The following is a 24,437-nucleotide window of genomic DNA, read 5'->3' on the forward strand; positions in this document are numbered from 1 at the left end:
CCATACAGAAGCAATTATTTGAGACAGGTCACATGGCTAGGCCTTATTCTTTTTAGGATTGACTTCACCCACGAATTATAAAAATTCTCTGGTATGCAGGTTCCCTCATGTTGTTTTTCTTTCACCGTTTGAGACACGTGATACTTAATTTCTTAAAATGCACACAACTGAAAAGTTGGAGGTGCAGGGTCGGATTCAAATCTACGCTCTTCGGAATCGGAGGCAGAGGTCATCCACTGGGCTCACGGCTCATTTAAATACTAGCGGACGCCCACGACTTCGTTTGCGTGAAAGTCAATGAAAACTTTCAACTACCCCTACCCCTACCCTACCCTACCCCTACCTTACCCCTACCCTACCCATTAAGGCTGCACACGCGACGAAAGCTTAAAAAATGGAGTAACTACTCCCGTTTACCAACATTTCCCTTCACTGCTCTGCTCCTATTGATCGTAGCGTGATGAAAAGTATACTATAACCTGCCCACGAGTATGAAAAACAATTGTACCAAGTTTCGTTAAAATCCGTCCAGTAGTTTTTGTTTCTATAACGAACATACAGACAGACAGACAAAAATTTTACTGATTGCATTTTTGGCATCAGTATCGATCACTAAAACCCCCTGATAGTTATTTTGGAAATATATTTCATGTACAGAATTGATCTCTCTACAGATTTATTATAAGTAAAGATATAATATATGTAAAGATATTTATTATAAGTAAAGATATTCAGTTGTGTGCATTTTAAGAAATTAAATATCACGTGTCTCAATGGTGAAGGAAAACATCGTGAGGAAACCTGCACACCAGAGAATTATCTTAATTCTCTGCGTGTGTGAAGTCTGCCAATCCGCATTGGGCCAGCGTGGTGGACTATTGGCCTAACTCCTCTCATTCTGAGAGGAGACTCGAGCTCAGCAGTGAGCCGTATATGGGTTGATAACATAACGTAACGTAAAGATATTCAAAGTGAGTGTTGTATCTTTCAGCGGGGTCGGCGGGTCGTAGGATGGACAGACAGACCAGCCTGCAGCGACTGGAAGCAGTGCGCGAGGTTATGAACGCGACCAACATCGATGCCTTCCTTGTGCCCACCGCTGATGCCCACAATGTAAGCACATCACTATATATATCTAGCTCTAGCGGACGCCCTTAGACCTCCTTAATCCGGCTCTGCCGTAAAATACATTTTTAGCGGACTTCTAACTATTTGTGGAGGAGAGTATTGGTATCTATCAGTGTTGGTATAAATAAGAGCGTATTTGATGACTTGAGCTCAGTTGTTTGTTAGGCAGCGTGGACACCGTCACGCTGCTAGTTGCGTTAGTGATTTTGTGCAATAATGTTTTGTTGTAATTATTGATCATAAATTGTTTAGTGTGGGCTTGGAGAATATATCGGACAGGGAAGTTGAGTGTTGATGCATTCTAAAGGGTTACTTAAACCTACTCCCAAGGTCACAAGTCCTGGGACCTGCTCGAGGTGTTTCCTCTACCACAAAATGATGGTACAATCACTGTCGCTGCTATACCAGTCACATCACACGAGGGCTACAAAAACATGGCGACGCAACGACATTCTTAAATATTGATCCAGCAGCATACCTACTCAATTAATTTTTGTATTGTTTATGTTTCAGTCCCAGTACATAGCCCCGTCAGACGCGCGACGTGAGTGGCTGTCAGGGCTGTCAGGGTCGTCAGGCACGGCGCTGGTAACGCAGCGGCACGCGCTCGTGTGGACGGACGGGCGCTATTTCACTCAGTTTGAGATACAAGTGGACACTGCCATATGGACTCTCATGAGACAAGGTCAGTACTAGTGCCAGTACATAGCTCCGTCAGAGTGGCTGTCAGGGCTGTCAGGGTCGTGATTCTGTTATCGCCGCGTTGCAACGACTTGCGGTACGGACGGCTTCAGTGTGCTCGTGGCGTTCGAGCCGTCCACATCTCTTGTTGTGTAATTCTTTATGGGTTACTTCGGATAGGGAGAGTGACTTGAGCGGAAAAGGGGAGTGTTTGTTAACAGTCAAAGGCGCCTTTAACCCTACACACAACGTTCACAAGTGCGTGACTCCACTCAAGGTTATTTGTATTCGGTTATTAAAACATAACATTCGGTCATTAATAGTCTTAATAGCTCAACGGTAAGACCGGTCGGACTCATCACCGAGGGATGGTGGTTCGATCCCCGCCCCGTTGGTCTATTGTCGTACACACTCCTAATACAGTCTTTCCCGACTAGTTGGTGGGGAATGCGAATATTGGTCATATTTAAAAAAAATATGGCAAATATTCTTTAAAAAAAAACTTGTAGTTTTGATGATCGATAAAAAATACAGATAATAACAAAGCTCACTGACCAAACAAAGGTCTCCTACTCAGCATAAAGCTGCAGTTAACTGCTGCTTGTGTGGAATTCAGTTTTTCACAAATCCCGCGGGAACCATAGATTTTTCCGAAATGAAAAGTAGTCTATGTGTTAATCCAGAGTAAAACCTATTTTCATTCCAAATTTCAGCCAAATCGCTTCAGTAGCTGCAGCGCAAATATGATGGCAGCGCCTCTATAGTGTGATTAGCTGACGCCGCGCGGTTTCACCTGCGTGGTTCCCGTTCCCGTGGGAATACAGGGATAATACCTACCTATAGCCTTCCTTGATAAATGGGCTATCTAACACTGAAATAATTTTTCAAATCGGACCAGAAAGTTCTTGAGATTAGCGCGTTCAACCAAACAAACGAACTCTTCAGCTTTATAATATTAGTATAGATTCACGTATTTCATATTCCAGGCACTGATCTGAGCATCCAAGAGTGGTTGGTACGCAACATGCCCGAAGGGTCCACGGTGGGAATCGATCCCACTACCTTCACACGCTCCGCATGGACGCCTTTACAGGTAGTTTTAGTTATTTTTAACCGACTTCAAAAAGGAGGAGGTTCTCAATTCGGTCGGTATTTTTTTTTATGTATTTACATCGATTACTCAAAGACGCCTGGACCGATTTCAAAAATCATTTTTTTGTTTCAAACGGTATAGTCCCCAATTGGTCCCATTGCCATCATGTGAAGATCTGATGATGGAATCCTGGAGAAATTCAGGGGAACTTTCGAAGCTACTACAATTTTATGAAGGTTTAAAATCGATCTGATGATGCAGCCATAAAACAAACGAGGGAACTCCTCGGCGATTTACAGCAGTTACCTTGTCTATGTAATTATTTTTTATATCGGACCGGGGCAAGCACCTCTAACTTTTCAGTTGTTTGCATTTTAAGAAATTAAATATCACTTGAATACCTAACTGAATTTTTACCCGACTGCAAGAAGGGGTATGTTTTCGCGCGTATCTTATATGTAAGTAAGTATATATGTATGTATGTAAGTAAGTATGTATGTATGTATGTATGTAATATTCTTTATTGATACTATATGATTTACGTAATTAAGATATCGTTGGATTGTATTAATAACCCAAGTGTTCTTAGGCTCAGACCAATTATAGAAGGACCTGTATGGCACTCAGTCACGAACAAAATTGTCTGTCATTTTCTGAGGAAAACGAGCTTAGATTTGGTATATATCTTATACTAGAAGTTTTTGCCCGTTTTTTTACACAATTCAATTACACAAAAAGGTATTTTTACGAAGTTATTTAACCGACGAACACGATTACAACTATTTAACATCGATTCTATAGAGACAGTTTTTATAATCGCCTTAGATCGTTGATTATATACTTTAACAGAAAAGTAACGTCTAGCGAGGCAGGTCCTATACAATAATTGGTCTGAGTAGATAAATAAAATAAAATAAACCAACACGACGACTGTGAGATGCTATAGACTCGAGCTAAAAAAAGTGTTTTCTTTTTCGAATATTACGATATGGGTATCAAATTTAAAAGTTCTAGAGTATTTGAAAATGGTATATCATTAAAAAAATCGTACAAATAGAAAAACGTTATTTATTAATCGCTAAATATACAAAACTAGCCGACGCCCGCGACTTCGTCCGCGTGAAACTCGATGTAAACTTTCAACTACCCCTACCCTACCCTACCCCTACCCCTACCCTACCCCTACCCTACTCCTATCTACCCCTAGCCTACTTTTCTGGTTGATTTTTTGCACCTTGTGTCTGAAAAACCCAAATATCTTACGGAACCCTATTTTTTTCCAAAATAAAATTTAGCCTATGTTACTTGTGTATAATGTAGCTCTCGAATGGTGAAAGAATTTTTAAAATCGGTCCAACAGTTTTTGAGCCTATTCATTACAATCAAACAAACAAACAAACATACAAACAAAGTTTTCCACTTTATAATATTAGTATAGATTTAGGTGCGAGCAGGTTAGGTTGTCGGGTTTTCTATTTTTTTTTTTAATTATTGACTTCTGTTTATTATTCTTTGTTTTCAGATCGCCCTACTACAGAATAAAGTGAACTTGCTGCCAGTGGAGGATAACATAGTAGATCGCGCTCGCGTCAACGTTGGTGACGCCCCGCCGGCGCGACCCAGCGAGCCGCTGATACCTCTCAGTGTCAACTTTACTGGTGAGATCGTATTATTATAAATACAGTACATATACTTATAAAATAGCCGAGCCGAGCGGTAAAAGAGATTCCGGAAGGTGTGGGTTCGAATTCGGCCCGGGGCATGCACCTCCAACTTTTCAGTTGTGTGCATTTTAAGAAATTAAATATCACGTGTCTCAAACGGTGAAGGAAAACATCGTGAGGAAACCTGCATACCTGAGAATTATCTTAATTCTCTGCGTGTGTGAAGTCTGCCAATCCGCATTGGGCCAGCGTGGTGGACTATTGGCCTAACTCCTCTCATTCTGAGAGGAGACCCGTTCTCAACAGTGACCTGAATATGGGTTGATAATGATGATTAACACAATTACCTACCTACACAATTTCATAAAGTTTGTCTAACTGCTGTCTGTCTGCTTTTCCGGGCTAATCTTTGAATAGCTGGATCCATTTTTATGGTTTTAGCAGATTCAGAAGTGATTACAAAAGTAAGGAAACTAATGTCGAACAAAGGTTATGATTCACAACACTTGTCAGGACAACTTAATTAACAAGTCAAACTGTAACTAAAATAAGACCCTAAAATGGCAGAAAATGACCTTGAGTGAAGTCACGCACTTGTGAACGATGTGTGTAGGGTTAAAGGTGCCTTTGGCTGTTAACAAATACTCCCCTTTTCCACTCAAGTCACTCTCCCCGCCTATCCCAAGTAACCCATAAAGAATGACACAACAAGAGATGTGGACGGCTCTAACACCACGAGCACACTGAAGCCGTCCGTACCGCAAGTCGTTGCAACGCGGCGATAACAATAGTACTTTTACTGGAAGATAGAAAAAGGCCTATAGCCAAGTCTATTCTCTTTCTACGATCGCAAACACTCCGAAAACGATATAGTTAGTTTCACAGATCACAGAGTAAACATGATGCAGAGTGAGTCTTTACAAGCAGTGTGCTGAAGACAATAAAACCCATGAAAAAATGTCACGCCTTCCCTTGACATTCGCATAAACAAACTTTTATCATAATTTGTATTTCAAAATTTAACACTAACAACAATTACGTAAATTAATATCATAATCGTTAATTACCAATAAAAAAATACTGCATCTTATTTCTTTAGTTTTTGTAAACAGTTTTTAAAATATTTTAAAAACATATGACGCCATTTTTATTGAAAACTAGCGGACGCCCGCGACTTCGTCCGCGTGAAATTTAGTTTTTCATAACCATGGAATTTTATCTATTTACATTCCAAATTTCAACTAAATCGTTTTAATAGTATCGGCGTTATATATTAATAAACATACATACAATCTTTCGCGTTTATAATACGAACTAGCTGACGCCGCGCGGTTTTACCCGCGTGGTTCCCGTTCTCGCTATATAAGGGGATAATATATAACCTATAGCCTTCCTATAGGCTATCTAACACTGGAAGAATTTTTCAAATCGGACCAGTAGTTCCTGAGATTAGCGCGTTCAATCAAACAAACAAACTCTTCAGCTTTATTATATTAGTATAGATATAATAGGATTACAGATGCGACGCTTCGTGTCGAACTGACGCGAGAATGTATTCGTTTTTGAATTTGTATTTGTAGCAGCGACGACGCCGTCGTGTTCCGTATGCTCTATCTGCGTATTATTCTTAATCTGTGGTTTAAATATATAACTGTTTTCCAGGGCGAGTCTCCAGCGACAAGATATCGGAGCTGCTCGAGCAAACCCGGGCGCGGGATGCGTCAGCGCTTGTATTGACTGCTCTAGATGACATTGCTTGTAAGTATTTGCTAAAGTCTGTGCTAAATTAAGGTAGGCGTCCAGATCAGAGAATGAATTAATAACAGGACCTGCCTCGCTAACCGTTACCCCTCTTACAAAAAACAAAAATCAATGATCTAACGCGTTTATAAAAACTGTTGCTATAGAATCGATGTTTCATTGTTGTAATCGTTTTCGTCGTGTAAAGAGCTCCCTAAAAATGCCGGTTTGTGTAGTTGAATGGCATAAAAAACGGCCAAAAACTTGTAATTTAATAAAAGATGGAGTAACGTTTCATTTGTAAGTATTTCTATCTTAATAATTTAGTAATAAAAACAATTTCTAAAAAGAATCGATTCTTTTGACGGAACAGCAAAAAATCAAGTAATCGAATATTCTATGTATATATTCTGTGGATAGTCTAATCAATGTGTCAAAATCAAATCAAAAAATCATTTATTTCAAGTAGGCTCAGTTTACAAGCACTTTTGACACGTCAGTTGACTATTTGTAAAGATTCTACCACCGGTTCGGAAGGCAGGTTCTGCTGAGAAGAAACCGGCAAGAAACTCAACAGTTGCTCTTTTGAAAAAGTCATACAGTATTATAATTTACAATTGATAACAATTACTGTGTTTTTTTACTCTGTGTAAAAATTACGCGTGTGTGTATTACGAGTCAAATTAATAGTTGTGTGTAGTGTATGGACACAGAATATATTTAATGTTGTTAAATGTTTTCGATGTGTGAGTTTACCTCGTCCCCCTCAAAAAACGACAGATTTTTTGTTGGTGATTTTGGGTCCGAAACAGGTCCATAGTCTTTAATAGTCAAAGGTAGATCTAGATCTAACAAAGAATAATACTAGGAAGTTCGATAGAGCTGGTAAAGGAAGAAAACGAAATTAAGTGTGATCTCCGCCACATTAAGGACTTGTTGAGGAACCATTTATTTTATAAGCCTGTTTTAGATTTCATTAGTAATACAATAGAAAAATTATAAAATACAGTAGTAAATTTATATTTAGACGACTACGACGATAATTTAAAATGCTTGTATTATTTTTAAGAAAAATTGTAATATTTGCATTTAAAGCAGGGCTTATAAGGACTTGTATCCAAGGCTGTAAAATAAATTAAAAAAAAAGATTCAATCTGGAAGTATACCTACTTCTTCTAATTCCAGACAAAACAAATAATTTTCTAAATTGGTTAATAAATTACGAAGTTATGTTGAATTAAAACCTCCTTTTTTTGCAATCGGTTGAAAAACTGTAAATATCAAATACATTTTTATTAATGATGTATTTTCCACAGATACTCTGAATCTCCGCGGGACAGATATACCATACAACCCGGTGTTTTTCGCATACCTGGTCATCAGGGCTGATTTGGTAAGATTGCTTTTGGGTTTTTTTTTATTCTTTACAAGTTAGCCTTTGACTACAATCTCACCTGATGGTAAGTGATGATGCAGTCTAAGATGGAAGCGGGCTAACTTGTTAGGAGTAGGATGAAACACTCCTTTCGGTTTCTACACGGCCTCGTACCGGAACGCTAAATTGCTTGGCGGTATATCTTTGCCGGTAGGGTGGTAACTAGCCACGGCCGAAGCCTTCACCAGCCAAAATCAACCGACTTGTACGTTTGTACTTACATGCAATGGTTATTTTATAGACGGCCTCCGTGGCGCAGTGGTATGCGCGGTGGATTTACATGACGGATGTCCTGGGTTCGATCCCCGGCTGGGCCGATTGAGGTTTTCTTAATTGGTCCAGGTCTGGCTGATTACCACCCTACCGACAAAGACGTACCGCCAAGCGATTTAGCAGATTTCATCCTCCTTACAAGTTAGCCCGCTTCCATCTTAGATTGCATCATCACATACCATCAGGTGAGATTGTAATCAAGGGCTAACTTGTAAAAAATTCAAAAGTCTATTAGTCTACCAAATCCAATAGATCCTCGCAACGCTCGAGTAAGTACTCGTTAAGCATCCAAACTTACATAAATAAAGTATGACTAACATTTTCCCAGCAAACCGACAACGTAATTCTGTTCTGGGGCGACGGGAACCTGACGCCAGACGTTCAGCTGCACTTGGAGGCGGAAGGGACGCGGGTTCAGGTCCGGCCTTACACGCAAATATTTGCTTATTTAAGGGATATGTCGGTAAGTATTTTTTGTGACATTTTTGATTACGAATAGTGTAACATAAACGCACAAATAACAAAAATAATGAAATTAATTAATAACTTTGTTAGTATGCCCGATTAACGTAACGTTAACGTCAATGGGGTTTAAAAATTTTTAAAATACAAACTCTAAAGTGGTGAAATAGGACTTGAAAGTTTAATAATAATAATAAAAATAAATTATTTATTTGCTTTAAACATGGGTTATTCATATGGTTATGGTTAATAAAATTAAACATACATTCCGATCCAAACATGTTTTGCCGTTAGAGGCGTGCAAAATATTTATGAAAAAAAAAAAAAATGAAGAAATGTCATGTCATAATTTTTAAAATGTCATGGCTGTACGGTATAATACCTTTGCCTTTTCCATACAGGAAAGAATAAAGAAAAAAAAAATTAAAATGTCAACAATTAATTTTCAAAATTTTAGTTGAAAAAAGTATTTATAGTTATAAATATTTGCATCTATTAATTTATTAAAAATATAATTTCTAAATCCAATATATGTCATATCTTTGATCTTTTCGGGTAAATAGTTAAAAATTTTTAATTTACATTGTTTACATTGATTTCCACGCGGACGAAGTCGCGGGCGTCCGCTAGTTAGTAATAAACCTAAATAAATACATTTTCCAGAGCTCGCTGCAACCAGGCAGTGCCATATGGCTGTCTCGTGATGGAAGTCAAGCCATTTATCTTGCAGCGGAATCGGTGAGCATATTTTTTAATCCACTAGTGGAAAGCTACGTTGTCAGCGAGTAATTGTATCTCCATTTTTACACGACTGCAAGAAGGGTTATGTTTTATTTTACGTATCTTGTATGTATGTTTGTATGTATATATGTATGTAATATTCTTTATTACCTCATATCTTCCAAACCACTAAACGGATTTAGGTAATTAGGATATCGTAAGATTTGTATCAATAACCCAAGTGTTCTTAGATAGGTGAAACTAAAAAAAAAAATAACAAGACGACTGAGACGCTCTAGACTCGAGGTGAATTTTTTTTTTTTAATATTGCAATATGGGTATCAAATTCAAGAGCTTTTTGTGAGGATTCTAAAATGCTATAATTAATTAATATAATTTGCGACTGTTTTCTAATTACTTTCTACACTTCTGGACTGAGCTCGTTTTTTTTCTTTTCAGTTTTTTTATACTTTATGCAGTCGGGATTTTTTATTTGTTTAATTAATTAATTTATTACAGGATTGTAAACTATCCTGTTCCGCTAGTACAATAATTGATATAGTGTATTGAACGTAACTTTTCCCTTTGTTTTGATATTAGTTACGTTTATTCTAAAACCTAATACTAAAACACCCGTTTCGCCCGCGTAGTTCCCGTTCCCGTAATAGAAATATGAATAAAGAATTTTATCCTTTGGTTTCAGAATACTGCTGTAAGCACACTGTCAACAGTGTCTCCAGTTGCTTTGATGAAATGTGTGAAGAACAGTATAGAGTTACAGGTAATGTGGCTAGTGGCGTGCACAGGTAACTAGGGTAAGCATGGACACTATTCGTACTACTTTGCCGGTCGTGTGGCGCAGTGGGTAGTGCTTCTTTCTACATCCACGGTAGTGGGTTCGATTATCATAACTGACAAGACAATATTTGTGTTTTGAAAATGGGTGTTTTCCATTGTCTGGGTGTATTTAAACTAGAGATGCGCCTATGCTTATTCGTTGTGTTTTTCTCATAGTAGGGGACCCGGGATGCTAAATTTGCAGTTACTAAAGCGTCATTGGAGTCGATTAGATTTGGTAGATTAGAAGATAAAAAGCATAAATGGTTAAATGGTACTTTTTTCGCTTCTTTTTTTTTATTCTTTACAAGTTAGCCCTTGACTACAATCTCACCTGATGGTAAGTGATGATGCAGTCTAAGATGGAAGCAGGCTAACTTGTTAGGAGGAGGATAAAAAACCACATCCCTATCGGTTTCTACACGACATCGTACCGGAACGCTAAATCGCTTTGCGGACGTCTTTGCCGGTAGGGTGGTAACTAGCCACGACCGAAGCCTCCCACCAGCCAAAAGTAGTCTTTCCCGACTAGTTGGAGGAGAATGGGGATATATCTATGTGTATATCTATTTGACGGCCTCCATGGCGCAGTGGTATGCGCGGTAGATTTACAAAAACGGAGGTCCTGGGTTCGATCCCCGGCTGGGCTGATTGAGATTTTCTTAATTTGTCCAGGTCTGGCTGGTGGGAGGCTTCGGCCGTGGCTAGTTACCACCCTACCGACAAAGACGTACCGCCAAGCGATTTAGCGTTCCGGTACGATGCCGTGTAGAAACCGAAAGGGGTGTGGATTTTCATCCTCGTCCTAACAAGTTAGCCCGCTTCCATCTTAGACTGCATCATCACTTACCATCAGGTGAGATTGTAGTCAAGGGCTAACTTGTAAAGAATAAAAAAAAAAAAAATAATAATATATAAAGCTGAAGAGTTTGTTTGTTTGAACGCACTAATCTCAGTAACTCCGTTTTGAAAAATTCTTTCAGTATTAGATAGCCCATTTATCGAGGAAGGCTATAGGCTATATATATTATTCCCGTACGGGAACGAGAACCACACGGGTAAAACCGCGTGGCGTCAGCTAGTTGGTCAAATTTAAAAGATATGACATATTTCTATACTAGCAAACGCCCCCAGCTTTGTCCGTCCTTAGACCTCTTTAATTCGGCCCAATCGCAAAATCCGTTCTTAGTGGATACCTACTAACTATAAACTACCTCCCTGCCGAATTTCAGCCTTGTACATCAAGCGGTCTTCGAGATTTCCTGATGCATTTATATGTATACTAGCGGACGCAAGCGACTTCGTTGATTTTGAAAATTCTTTCACCAATAGAAAGCCACGTTATTTGCGAGTGTTATAGGCTATGTTTTTACCCCGTATTCCCATGGGAACGGGAACTACGCGAGTGAAACCGCGATGCGTCTTTTAGCGGCATTTTTGAAATTTTGTATTAACTCAATAACTAATTAATAACTCTATTCTATAACTAACAAGCGGACGCCCGCAACGTCGTCCGCGTGAAACTCGATGTAAACTTTCAAGTACCCGTACCTAACTCTACCCCTACCCTACCCCTACCCTAACCTACCCTACCCCTACCCTACCCCTACTCTACCCTACCTTTTCCTGAATTTTCTTTGCTATAAACCTCACGGAGCCCGAGACCTTTCCAACGAATGCAAAACCGTAGAAATCGGTTCGTACGTTCTGGAGTTATAGCGTCAGGAAGGAAAACCCGACTTATTTTTATATAGTAGATGGTGATAAACTGTATAACTAATTAACACACTGTAAAGAGCAAATTTTATCTCTATAATATCCTCTTGATTACTAAATAATTCATTTTGATAAGGATTTAAGCTTAGTTGTATAAATAATGACGTAAAGTATTTGATTTAATTAATTTATACTTTAATTTTCACAAAAGGTGCTATATCTGCTAAAATATTGAAGATAGATATATGGTGTCGCGGACTTTTTTGTAGAAAATGATGCGTCCTGCAAAGTTGTAGTACATTATTTTATTCTAACATCAATAGTTTTTGCAGCGCACGCCATGTAAACAAAACTTTTGTACACCTTGGGTTACATTATTGGAATTTCAGGAAGGATCCCTAACTTTTTGAAAACATGATATAGCCTATAGCCTTCCTCAATAAATGGGCTATCTATCACTGAAAGTATTTTTCAAATCGGACCAGTAGTTTCTGTGATTAGCGCGTTCAATCAAACAAACAAACTCTTCAGCTTTATAATATTAGTATAGATTAAGATTATAAACAAATGTATTCGACAGGGTTTCAGGTCAGCCCACGTTAAGGACGGCGTGGCCCTGGTTCGACTCCTGCGCTGGGTGCACGAGCAGGTGGAGGGCGGAGTCAACGTCACCGAACTAGATGTTGTAGATAAACTTGACAAGCTACGCGGGTAAGAACATGATAGGCTAGTTGACACTTTTTTTAAATGGTCTTAAATTGTTTATTATTGTTCTACTAGATTGAATTTTTTTTTTTCATATTTTTTCATGACGTCACTATCAAATCCCTTATACAAACAGAGCGTTTGACAAAAATTAGTTTTCAATTAGTTTGACGTTTACTACATCAAGTGTGTTAGTGACGTCACAAAATGGACAACAGCGTTTTTGATGTTTGGAAAATTTGAAAAAATACGTGATAATTAAATTATCGAAATTATAGTGCGAAATATATCGATATATTTCGCACCCTTATTCCATGTACTACACGTCGTCGTTTTTTATTCATAGCTACAAGCCCCCCGGCCCGCGCGTTTCATCTTTTCATCTGGAATGTTACGAACGAAATTGCCAAGTTATAGCCTATTACTTGTGGCTCAGACATTATACATATGGATGGAATAAAATTGTCCGTCATTTTAAGGGAGACGAGCTGAAACATCGACACTATAGAGATTGTTTGTATAATAGCATTAGATCATTGATCATATACTTTGACAGAAAAGTAACGTCAAGTAAGTCTGAGCTTGGAAAAAAACTTCATATTATGCCCTGATAATTTTTGGCATGCAAATTTTTAACGTGACATCTTATTACTTGACATCTTTATATATCAATGTGTCTTCTACACGCAGGGTTCCCAACTTAGGGGTTTTCCCCACAGATTTAGGGGGCAAATAAGTGAAATGGAATTTTTTTGGGTCTGAAATTTTTAGGGGTTTTGTCAGGGATTTTTTGATATTTTTAAATTGATGATAATTTTTATGTTTTTTCTTGACCTAGCGACTTATAACGATATATAATAAGTTATACTACAACCACTTTGAGGAAACTGGCGGCAAATTTCATTGAATAAAAAAAATTGTTAAATTTATTCATTGTCAACATGTATGATTTCAAAAAATCTGAATCTTCAGATAAAGACGTAATATTTTGTCTGTATTAAATGTAGACTTTTGAAACATATTACAGTATTCTATTTCTAAGTTATTAAGAATTTATATTTTTAGGGGGACAACTCAATAATTAAGGTGATTTTAGGGGTTTTTGGCACAAACTTTAGGGATAAATATTTTGGAGAGTTGGTAACACTGTCTACACGTACCTTATTAACGTGCGCCGCGATTCCAAAAAAAAGCAAATGACGACAAGTCGCCACACTACGAAAGACGTCTCGCGGCTAAAACCTGAAACGAACGCCAGAAATGGTCGAATACATAATTTTGCTGTTTGTATTCTCAACAAATAAATGAATAAATAAATAAATGAACTAAATTTGACAGCGCCATTACACAATTGACATTAAGATCTCCATTACCAAATGACAATGAGCGTGTACTATCAGTGGCGTAGCTAGGTAACAAAGGGCCCTCGTGCAAATAAACAAATGGGGCCCCACTAGGTACTATCTAAACTGGTTTGGTTTTATCCAGTAAACATATTAAATATACAATTACTTGCAATAGGAATTAGAATGTATAATTTTCGATTTTCTCGCAACAGAGTTGCCATGATTAAAGTTGGATTGAAAACTTGTCATATTTATTTTGAAAATGGCAGAAATGCTTGAAAGAAAGAAAGAAAATAAGTTTAATCATCTTTAGTGTCACAAACAGTCCTATCTTGTATATTATATGACTGTCGGTGACACCAAACAGAAAGGGTTTACAGCTCAGCATTAGCCGTTCATCGCTGGAAAGCAATGCCCAGCGCTTATTTTCAGTTGAGACTCGGGTGACGTCATTTATTAACTATTCAAAAAAATCAAAAATACATTTATTTCAAGTAGGCTCAGTATACAAGCACTTTTGACACGTCAGTTGACTATTTGTAAATATTCTACCACCGGTTCGGAAGGCAGGTTCTGCTGAGAAGATACCGGCAAGAAACTCAACAGTTGCTCTTTTGAAAAATTCATACAGTATTATAATTTACAATTGATGACAACATTACAATTTCTTATAGTTTTACTTCCTGTGTGAAGGTGGAAGCTGATCCAACGGCCTCCAATCAACTTAATCAAAATACTTCAAATTAAAAGATAATAAAAAAACCAGAAAGATCAGTTCGATTGAGATTTACTGGTAAGGGTTCGAAGGCGCCGGGGCACTACACCGTCTAGCCCCTGGGTAGCTAAGCGATTAGGACATTAACCCCATGTCTACGGACATAGCTGGGCCACAGTAGATATATTACAAGCAGTATAATAACTCGGCCATATTTTTGAAATAAATACCTACAGCCGCGCGCTCCGTAAACATGTGATAGGGCTGCCTGTCTCCAGCATTTTAATTAGATTTGCCAACTTTGTGTTTCCATTTAGTTATGTGATTGTAAATATACTTTTTTTTAAATAAACAAATAAAATACTTTGTAAATTGTAGTAAAATAGGAAGTGATCAATAAAATGCGTGTTGTTTTTTGATTGGTAGATTTAAATAAGGCTGATACTAATCAATGATCTTGAAGGACCTTCATATATTTATTTTGGTGATGCCATCTATCTATTACCACCACACTAGGTGACCAAATAATAAAAAATCGGTGTGTCGGGCAACGCGCAGTGTAGGGTTCCGTAGATTATGTTAGCACTTTAACCCCTTATGTAATGTACAAAAATACCGATAACGATACCCCCACACTATAGAATAGACGATAAAAAATTGACCCTGACTTGGCATGTAGGGAAGGAACTACAAAAAACAAATTGAGATTGACCGGGTTCGCTAGTAGTTTAATAAAAAAATCTGGATAGGTATATTGATATCAGCTGGCTCTTTACTTTTTTTATTCAAATACATTAAAGTATGAGCAACACAATAATGTTGTTAAATTCAAACAACTTCTTTACGTAACTTCTTTATTACCTTAAAATACAGGTATACAAAACATACATGTCATAAGATTTTAATCTATGTATTACATAATAATCAAAGAAAACAACCTAAATGAAGAAGTTAATAAATAATTATTTAATAATATTATATTAACGTTTACGTCATTTACCTATTTACACAATTTTATCATTTAAGCATTTATTTATATATATATATTTATTAAATTATGCCTTTAGAATACAAAATATTAATCAAACTTTATAAAAATAATAACTTTTTCCTAGTCGTCATAATTAAAAAATCCAATACACTGCGTTCGTCACCGCGGCACAGTCGCAACGGTCTTCACCCCACGATCACCCCACGTACGAGCTGCGTAGGTATAGCTCGCGTTTCGACCTTCAGTATGAAGTCCAACTACTGCTTGTAATATATCTACTGTGGCTGGGCACCGTTAATCAAATAGTTAACTTCGTTAATCGTTAATCCGCTACCAAAAAAGTCAGCTTCGTTAAACGTTAAAGCCATATACTTACTCTACTCTTTGGTTAAAGCGTTACATTCCGGAAGAATTAACGCAAGATAACGTTAATCGTTAATCCGTTAATGACTGTGTAATATTGCATTTTTATATTGATCACCATTGGAAAAATATGGGTGAGCACTGGGGAAAAGTGCCGTAATTTGTTTTTAGTTGATTTTATATATAATTATAATATAAATATGGTAATTTGTTGATTTCTTTGAAAATAAATCTTTTATCATTACTTACTTGTCTGAACCTGTTTTTCGCGTCGCGCGGTAAATAGTAGGCATTGGATTAACGATTAACGGACTTCTGCATATTAACGGAAGTTAAGGTGTCCGTTAACATTTTCAAAAGTTAACTTAAAAGTTAATCCGTTAATCAAAATGTTAACGTCGTTAATTAACGATTAACGGATTAACGAGTTAATGCCCAGCTATGTCTACGGACTACGGGACTGATTTTATGGCGCGGAGTATATGTACGATCAGTTCAATGTCATCATTTTTCATCAAATCATATTTCTTTTTCCAGTGAGGAAGACCTGAGCAGAGGTCCGTCGTTCGCCACGATCGCCGGTTCCGGGCCCAACGGTGCCATTATACACTACAAGCCGACGCCACAGACGGACAGAGTCATACAGATGAATGATATGTTGCTGCTCGACTCCGGCGGACAGTACATGTATGTGGGTTATCTCTTTTTTTTTAAAAAAAGCGCTCGTCGTACGGTCGGGTTAAGTATGCTCGTTTAAGTATGCTCGTGGCGTTCGAGCCGTCCACATCTTTTGTTGTGTAATTCTTTATGGGTCACTTAGGATAGGCGGGGAGAGTGACTTGAGTGGAGTGTTTGTTAACAGTCAAAGGCGCCTTTAACCCTACACACATCGTTCACAAGTGCGTGATTCCACTCAAGGTCATACTCTGCCATTCTAGGGTCTTGTTTTGGTTACAGTGTGATTTCTTAATTTAGTTGTCCTGACAAATGTTGTGAATTTTTGAAAAGTTGACTTTTGTTCGACATTGGTTTTCTTATTTTTGAAAACCACTTCTTAGTTTGCTAAAATTGCCATATTTTTTTTATATAAGACCAATATTTTCATTCCCCATTGACCCTATTTACCCGAATGTATCATAAAAATCAATATATTCAAACCTAGTCATCATCCCTATTGCGATTGAAATTCTTTGCGCGAGAAAGCTGCCCGAGGGTCGCCTGTTGCCTCTCTGAGGCGTATACTAATCTCCATGTGGAGTCTTTATATTATTAGCATAGATTATCACACAAGTCAAATATTCAACAGGGACGGCACCACAGACATAACCCGCACGCGTCACATGAGCGCGTCACCCAGCGAGGCGCAGCGGCGAGCCTTCACACGCGTTCTGAAGGGTCAGATACTGCTGGCCACCGCTGTGTTCCCCAGGGGGACCACTGTAAGTTGACATAACCCACCGAATGGCATAGCTACGCAGCGGCTAGGCGGTTTCGGGGTTCTCAAGCTCAGGGCGCCCTCGAATATTTGTCGTCATCAACCCATATTCGGCTCATTGCTGAGCTCGAGTCTCCTCTCAGAATGAGAGGGGTTAGGCCAATAGTCCACCACGCTGGCCCAATGCGGATTGGTAGACTTCACACACGCAGAGAATTGAGAAAATTCTCTGGTATGCGTGTTTCCTCACGATGTTTGAGACACGTGATATTTAATTTCTTAAAATGCACACAACTGAAAAGTTGGAGGTGCATGCCCCGGACCGGATTCGAACCCACACCCTCCGGAATCGGAGGCAGAGGTCATATCCACTGGGCTATCACGGCTCGAATCTTTACCAAAAGTAAAAAAAAATGGAAAAAACCTGATAGTAACTTGCCATTTTTATGTATTTGAATATAATATGTATTTAATATTCTTCTATACTTCTATACTAATATTATAAAGAGGAAAACTTTGTTTGTATGTTTGTTTGATTGTAATTAATAGGCTCAAAAACTACTGGACCGATTTTAAAAATTCTTTCACCATTCAAAAGCTACACTATCCACAAGTAACATAGGCTAAATTTTATTTTGGAAAAAAATAGGGTTCCGTAAGATATTTGGGTTTTTAAGACACAAGGTGTAAAAAATCAACCAGAAAAGTTACTTATTTTGCGTACGCTGTCTAAACTATAAAAGATAGAACCATAAAATGTTCTAATTAATTGTAGATCTTATAAATATCTACAAAAAAGTCCGCGACAGACTATACCTATCTATGTCGAATGAAGCCCAACAACCATTTTCATAAAAATCTTGAATGTTTAGGGTAGGGGTGGGGTAGGGTGGGGGTAGGGTAGGGTAGGGATAGGGTAGGGGAAGGATAGGGGTAGTTGAAAGTTAACATCGAGTTTCACGCGGACGAAGTCGCGGGCGTCGGCTAGTACTTGGTAAAACCGAATGTTTTTAGATAGTATTTTATTTGTACCAGGGTCCTTGGTTACCTAGCTACGCCACTGAACCCACCTTAAATAGATTCACCAAACTTGCTGTTATAAGGACCCCTAACAATCACTGTTTTTGAGCATAGGTATTCACAGGTCCAATTTTAATTTTGATCTTTTTAGTTTTTCACTTCTTTAAGGTTTAAGGTATTCTTTTACTAATCAATAGTTTGAACTTATCGATTAGCAATTCATTGTTATTTTACACGGAATCGCTTTATGTTAATGCTTGATGTCTTATGCATTTTTTTGTTCTTTACAAGTTAGCCCTTCCTTCTTAGAAAAACTATACAATCCGTAATATTCTATTGAGTTTTATTGTGTTAGCCCTTGACTACAACCTCACCTGATGGTAAATGATGATGCAATCTTTTTTTTTTTTTTTTTATTCTTTACAAGTTAGCCCTTGACTACAATCTCACCTGATGGTAAGTGATGATGCAGTCTAAGATGGAAGCGGGCTAACTTGTTAGGAGGAGGATGAAAATCCACACCCCTCTCGGTTTCTACACGGCATCGTACCGGAACGCTAAATCGCTTGGCGGTACGTCTTTGCCGTAGGGTGGTAACTAGCCACGGCCGAAGCCTCCCACCAGCCAGAACAAATTAAGAAAATCTCAATCTGCCTAGCCGGGGATCGAACCCAGGACGTTTTGTAAATCCACCGCGCAAACCACTGCGCCACGGAGGCCGTCAAAATCTATGTTGAAAGCGGGCTTGCTTGTTAGGAATGGGATGAAAATCTACACCCCTTTCAGTTTCTACACGGCGGTTCATCTTTGTTAAGTAATTACCTCAATCGGCCCAGCCAGGGATCGTACCCAGGACCTCTGTCTTATAAATCCATCGCGTATACCACTGCGTCATGGAGGCCATAGCTACGATGAAAGCACATCATCAAATCAGACTGGTAACACATCCCCAATCCATTATACTAGGGTTTTTTTAACATTCCCAGGGTAACATCCTGGAGACACTGGCACGGAAGGCTCTATGGGACGTGGGTCTGAACTATGCGCATGGAACTGGTCATGGAGTTGGTCACTACCTCAACGTACACGAGGGACCCTCGGGTATAGGAGCCGCGCTGATGTCTGGAGACCCTGGGATTGTGCCTGGGATGATATTTAGTGATGGTGAGTGTTGGATCGGTGCTGGAATAGCGACCCCGTACTATAAAGACTAAACGCTGTATTTGATGATCCAATTGTTTCTATTTCTAAAAATATAAAAATTATAAAAAAATAAAACTATTTCACAACTTACTCATTAAATTATGCATCGCTGGAGACGGTATGAGTTGGTTTTTCGTTTCATTGATACGAGTTCATATGGCGGTGTCTTCTTGATTTTATTTAAATAACCTCTCTGCTTATAAAAGAGAGTATTTAGAACTTTAAACCAACCATTTACCTACTAAAAAATTATAAATATGTGATGGTCTGTACTTATAATAAAGAGAAGATATTTGATTGTTTGTTTGCATTGAATAGATTTCCAACAGATGGACCGATTTGGAAAATTTTTTCACCATTAGAACATTGGCCCTGATAAACAGAGACGAATATCTTAGCATTCCATGAAAAGAGAAGAACTCCGAGCAGAGTCCCGGACTTGTGACTACAGGATGTAGGGTTAAGGAATTCCTTGACGAATCGATCAACACTCCCCGTTCTCTGCTCGTGTTGCATGCATTATTATTTGATCCCCGTATTTCCACGGGAGAGGAATCTTTGCCGATTGCGGGAGAAACTGCGGGCGTCTGCTAAGATAATATAAATCTGTATTTGTTAACAGAGCCTGGCTACTACCAGGTGGGGGAGTACGGCATACGTCACGAGGACCTGGTGGAAGTTATAGAGGTCAACGAACTCGCTGATCATATATTTGTGAGTATCAATACGCATCAAAACTAGGGTTGCCAACATTTTTTTCAAAAAAATATAGTATTTTTCAGATTTGACAAATAAATTCTCTACGTAATTTAACATATAAATAGGCTACTCGCATGCTGTACAAAACTAAGAAGACTTTTTGCATGTAGGCAGTTTAGATGCCTAGAAACTCCAATCGCATTTTTATTTGTGAAAATAATCTCATAATTGTAATATTTTTATAAAACAGAATTGTATTTTTATCACGTCACCGCAAACGCCAATCATTAACTGTGACGTCATTCGCTACAAGGCATCGGTTTGTGATTGGCGCTTGCGACGACGTGATATATCATGCAAACGTCAATCACGCTGTTATCTCTATGAATTACGTCACTTGCTAATATTTTGTGTTTCGGCGGAAAATAAATTACGTATATATATTTTTATATTATATATTATAAGCTATATTTTATTATTGACGGGACAAAATAAAATACAGCTTACAATACTTCCATAATTCAGTTTAAACACTGTTTACAAAAGAGACAAGTAGCCTATTCTCGTTTACGTTAACGCGATAGTATCAGTTTGAAAACATTGAAAACTCCCACTAGGCATATAGTTTAGATAGTAGTGGGCACCATTTTATAATTTGCACCAGGGCCCTTGGTTACCTAGCTACGCCACTGGTTGCTCGCGGCACGAGGCTGTTGTGATTTGTCTTTGAAAGTCCATGCAAGACCTATGCATCATTATCATCGGCTGATAATGATGAATATAGATTTTTAAGATTATCTATACTTATTTAATCTGTAGATAGGTTAATTCTGTACATGAAATATATTTCCAAAATAACTATCAGGGGGTGATTAGTGATAGATACTGATGCCAAAAATGCAATCAGTAAAATTTTTGTCTGTCTGTATTTTCGTTACAGAAACAAAAACTACTCGACGGATTTTAACGATACTTGGTACAATTATTCTTCATATTCCTGGGCAGGTTATAGTATACTTTTCATCACGCTACGATCAATAGGCAGAGCAGTAAAGGAAAATGTTGGGAAACCGGGAAAAGTTACTCCCTCGCGGACGAAGTCGCGGGCGTCTATAATATTTTTTTTTATTTATTCTAAAATGCAGATCCTAGTTGGCTCAGCCGATTTAATCATCCTACTAATATTATAAACGCGAAAGTTTGTATGTTTGTTACTCTATAACGCCGCTACTACTGAAGCGATTTGGCTGAAATTTGGAATGGAAATAGATTTTACTCTGGATTAACACATAGGCTTTTATCCCGAAAAATCCATGGTTTCCCGAGATTTACGAAAACTGATGATTTTGATGATATGAATGTTTGTTACTCTTTCACGCCTCGACTACTTAACCTAATTAGCTGAAATTTGATATTGAGATATATTATAGCCTTGATTAACACATAGACTACTTTATATCCCGAAAAAATCCATGGTTCCCGAGGAATTTGTGAAAAAATAAACTCCACCCGGACGAAGTCGCGGGCGTTCGCTAGTAATTAATAAATTAATTAATCTTAATTATTTATTATTTTATATTATTGTAGGCGGACGGCATGGTGGGTAACTTCGACGGTAGAGGCGCGGTGGGTTTCCACACCATATCTCTGGCCCCCCATCAAACTGCGTGTCTTGATGTCAAACTGCTGAGTCCGGATGAGGTATTACATTTGCTATATCTACACTTATAGACAAATATTCTAATGAGAAAAGACTTTTTCGTTTGTTTGTTTTTTTTTGTTTAAAGGAATATTTGCCTTATCTTTTTTTTTTTAAAGACAGTGTACTATAATAGTCTAGCGGAGTAGATGCATCCATTGGTTCCGGTCATTATCATCTACATTTAATAGTGATCATTAAAGAAACTATCACCATGAGCCCACCATCCCACATAGGAATAGCATATTGGGTCTAAACTCCATATTTCAACTCCTATAATGTGGGAGGCCTGGCCTGTTGAAATAAGCATATAACTCAGACTAATTACCTTGGACCTGCCTCGCTAGACGTTACCCCTCTGTCAAAACTATAAGATGATCTAATATCTAATCATGTTTTGATACAAACGACGTCTATAGTTCAAATCACAGAACAGACAACGCTAAAAGCTAACGCTTTTAGCAATAGAAGTAGCAAGGGGGCGTGGCCCGCTTACACCCGGGTGTGCGGAACAACGCAAGCGTGTCCGCGCATGTACTAGCGGTCTTGTTTTGTTCGGTGACAAAAGGAATAAATAATATTCAACTCTAAAGTAAGGGTGACATATTTCAGTTTTCACTAAATATTAAACAGCCATTTAGGCCACGCCCCTGGGTACGCTGGGTTCAATACAAAGAATTGGTACTTTATTCATAATTCTAGTTACCTCTTATATCTGTGGTTCAAATCAATGTTTCATTATGTAAAAATTACACGTGAGTTTATAAAGATTTAAATTTTATAGCTTTGTGTAGTTTATGGAAACAGGATATATCAGTATTAAATATTTTCGATGTGTGAGTTTACCTCGTCCCTCTCAAAAAACGGAGAGACAATGTTGTTGGTGAATTTGAGTGCGGTACAAATCCAAAGGTCAAATTGGTCTGAGGCTGATTATCATGACTATTTCTTTCAGATCAAATACCTAAATAACTACCACGCTCGAGTGTTGGCAACATTGGGACCTATTCTGAAAGCACGCAACCTGCAAGCGGACTATGATTGGCTGGAGAAGGAATGCGCGCCAATCCGCAGCGCCGCCATGTTGGTTATGGCGTCACCATTTTTGATTGTTAGCGTTGTTTATAGTCTGTGGTTTGGCGCGAAATATTGATTTGACAAACAAAAGTGATTATATCCAAGAGCCTAGAGCAGAGTCCCATAATATTATTTATTATTAATTATTAATATTATATTGTGAATTTATTTTATTTATGTTGAATTTTTAAGGCATAAGATAAGATCAGTGTAAAAAGAACAAAACTTTTTTTAATAAAATGATATGTCCTATATTTTGTTTATTATTTTCCTAGTGTAGAAACCATTTTCTGCATAATCTTCAAATGTTTAATCACTAACCTAATGTACATTTAGCGTACTATGTCTAATAGTTCCTGATATACATTCAACCTGCAGCTTAAAATCTTATCTAAAATTTTCCTTACAAGTGGGAGTTATCATACTCTTCATAAACAACTTGACCGATTTTGATAAATTGTATATGTTTACTCAGTTGTTCTGAGAATAGATTATCTATTTTTCATACCTCTAAATGATAAGGGTGGTCTACTCTATTATTATTTGAAAAAACTGAAACCATCCGAATTCCTTATAGAAAGCCTCTGCTCATAGTTTGTCAACTGATCTCATGAGAACAATATAACAAAAAATATATAATTTTTGGATAAAAATTTTCTTTTATAAGCCAAAACATCATTTGCTGTATCAGATAGTAAAGGTTTAGATTTGATTGAAATATCTCTCAAATACTGTATAATGAAGGGAAGAGGTTAAAAGCCAACACAATTGTACAGGATAAATTAATGTTTATTTATAACAGATACTTCTACATAATGTGTACACAACTAAGTTAAGGGTTGCCACGGTAGTCCTTGATGTGGTAGAGCACCCAGGAGGGTATGGCCATCCAACTTGTCACCATGATACCAGCTAGGACGACCACCTCCTGGAACAAAATTGTGACATTGTATACCTTTGAATAAATTGATGTCCTCTGCAACCACAATATAAAAACACAGTACAGTTACTTAAAACTGATGGATTGTTTTAAGTTAACATTTCGAGTGTTTAGTTAACAGTTAAATAGTTTGTTTTTAGCAGTCTGGCTCTGCAAAAAAGTCGGGACAGAAAGTACAATAAAAGCAGAGAAGGTGAATGTTGATAAACCATATAGAAACTCCTTAATTTTATTTAATTTGATCAAAACTAAAACTGATGTATAAAAGTGCATTTCAGTTGCAATCTACTAAAGTCTGGCCGCTTAAATATTTTTTCTGACAGGGAGGCGATGTAACATGAGAGTGAGAGAAAAAAAAAAGCAATTGTATTTGAATATGTTTGTTCCATTTGCACCTGTCAGAAACTACTTACACTTAGCAATAGTCAAGCAGCACTAAAAGCACTGGCAAAACACTCAACCATGTCAAAGCTACTGCTAGACTGTCACAAGGCC

The 24,437-nt window shown here is 37.8% G+C and overlaps 1 protein-coding gene across 1 annotated transcript; it reads left to right on the forward strand.

The window, feature by feature from the left end:
• Nucleotides 1–863: 863 nt before the first annotated feature.
• Nucleotides 864–23,210, forward strand: LOC112046163 (xaa-Pro aminopeptidase ApepP). The gene is made up of 16 exons (XM_052890109.1): nucleotides 864–1,113; nucleotides 1,642–1,813; nucleotides 2,796–2,902; nucleotides 4,425–4,560; nucleotides 6,229–6,324; nucleotides 7,623–7,699; nucleotides 8,343–8,477; nucleotides 9,140–9,214; nucleotides 9,900–9,977; nucleotides 12,330–12,460; nucleotides 16,407–16,556; nucleotides 17,176–17,308; nucleotides 19,311–19,488; nucleotides 20,150–20,241; nucleotides 21,814–21,927; nucleotides 22,881–23,210. The coding sequence occupies exons 1-16, from the start codon at nucleotides 1,012–1,014 to the stop codon at nucleotides 23,076–23,078; spliced, it is 1,974 nt and encodes a 657-aa protein (XP_052746069.1). The 5' UTR covers nucleotides 864–1,011; the 3' UTR covers nucleotides 23,079–23,210.
• Nucleotides 23,211–24,437: the final 1,227 nt, after the last annotated feature.

Source organism: Bicyclus anynana, chromosome 27 (genome assembly GCF_947172395.1).
Source record: "Bicyclus anynana chromosome 27, ilBicAnyn1.1, whole genome shotgun sequence".
NCBI classification, from domain to species: domain Eukaryota; kingdom Metazoa; phylum Arthropoda; class Insecta; order Lepidoptera; family Nymphalidae; genus Bicyclus; species Bicyclus anynana.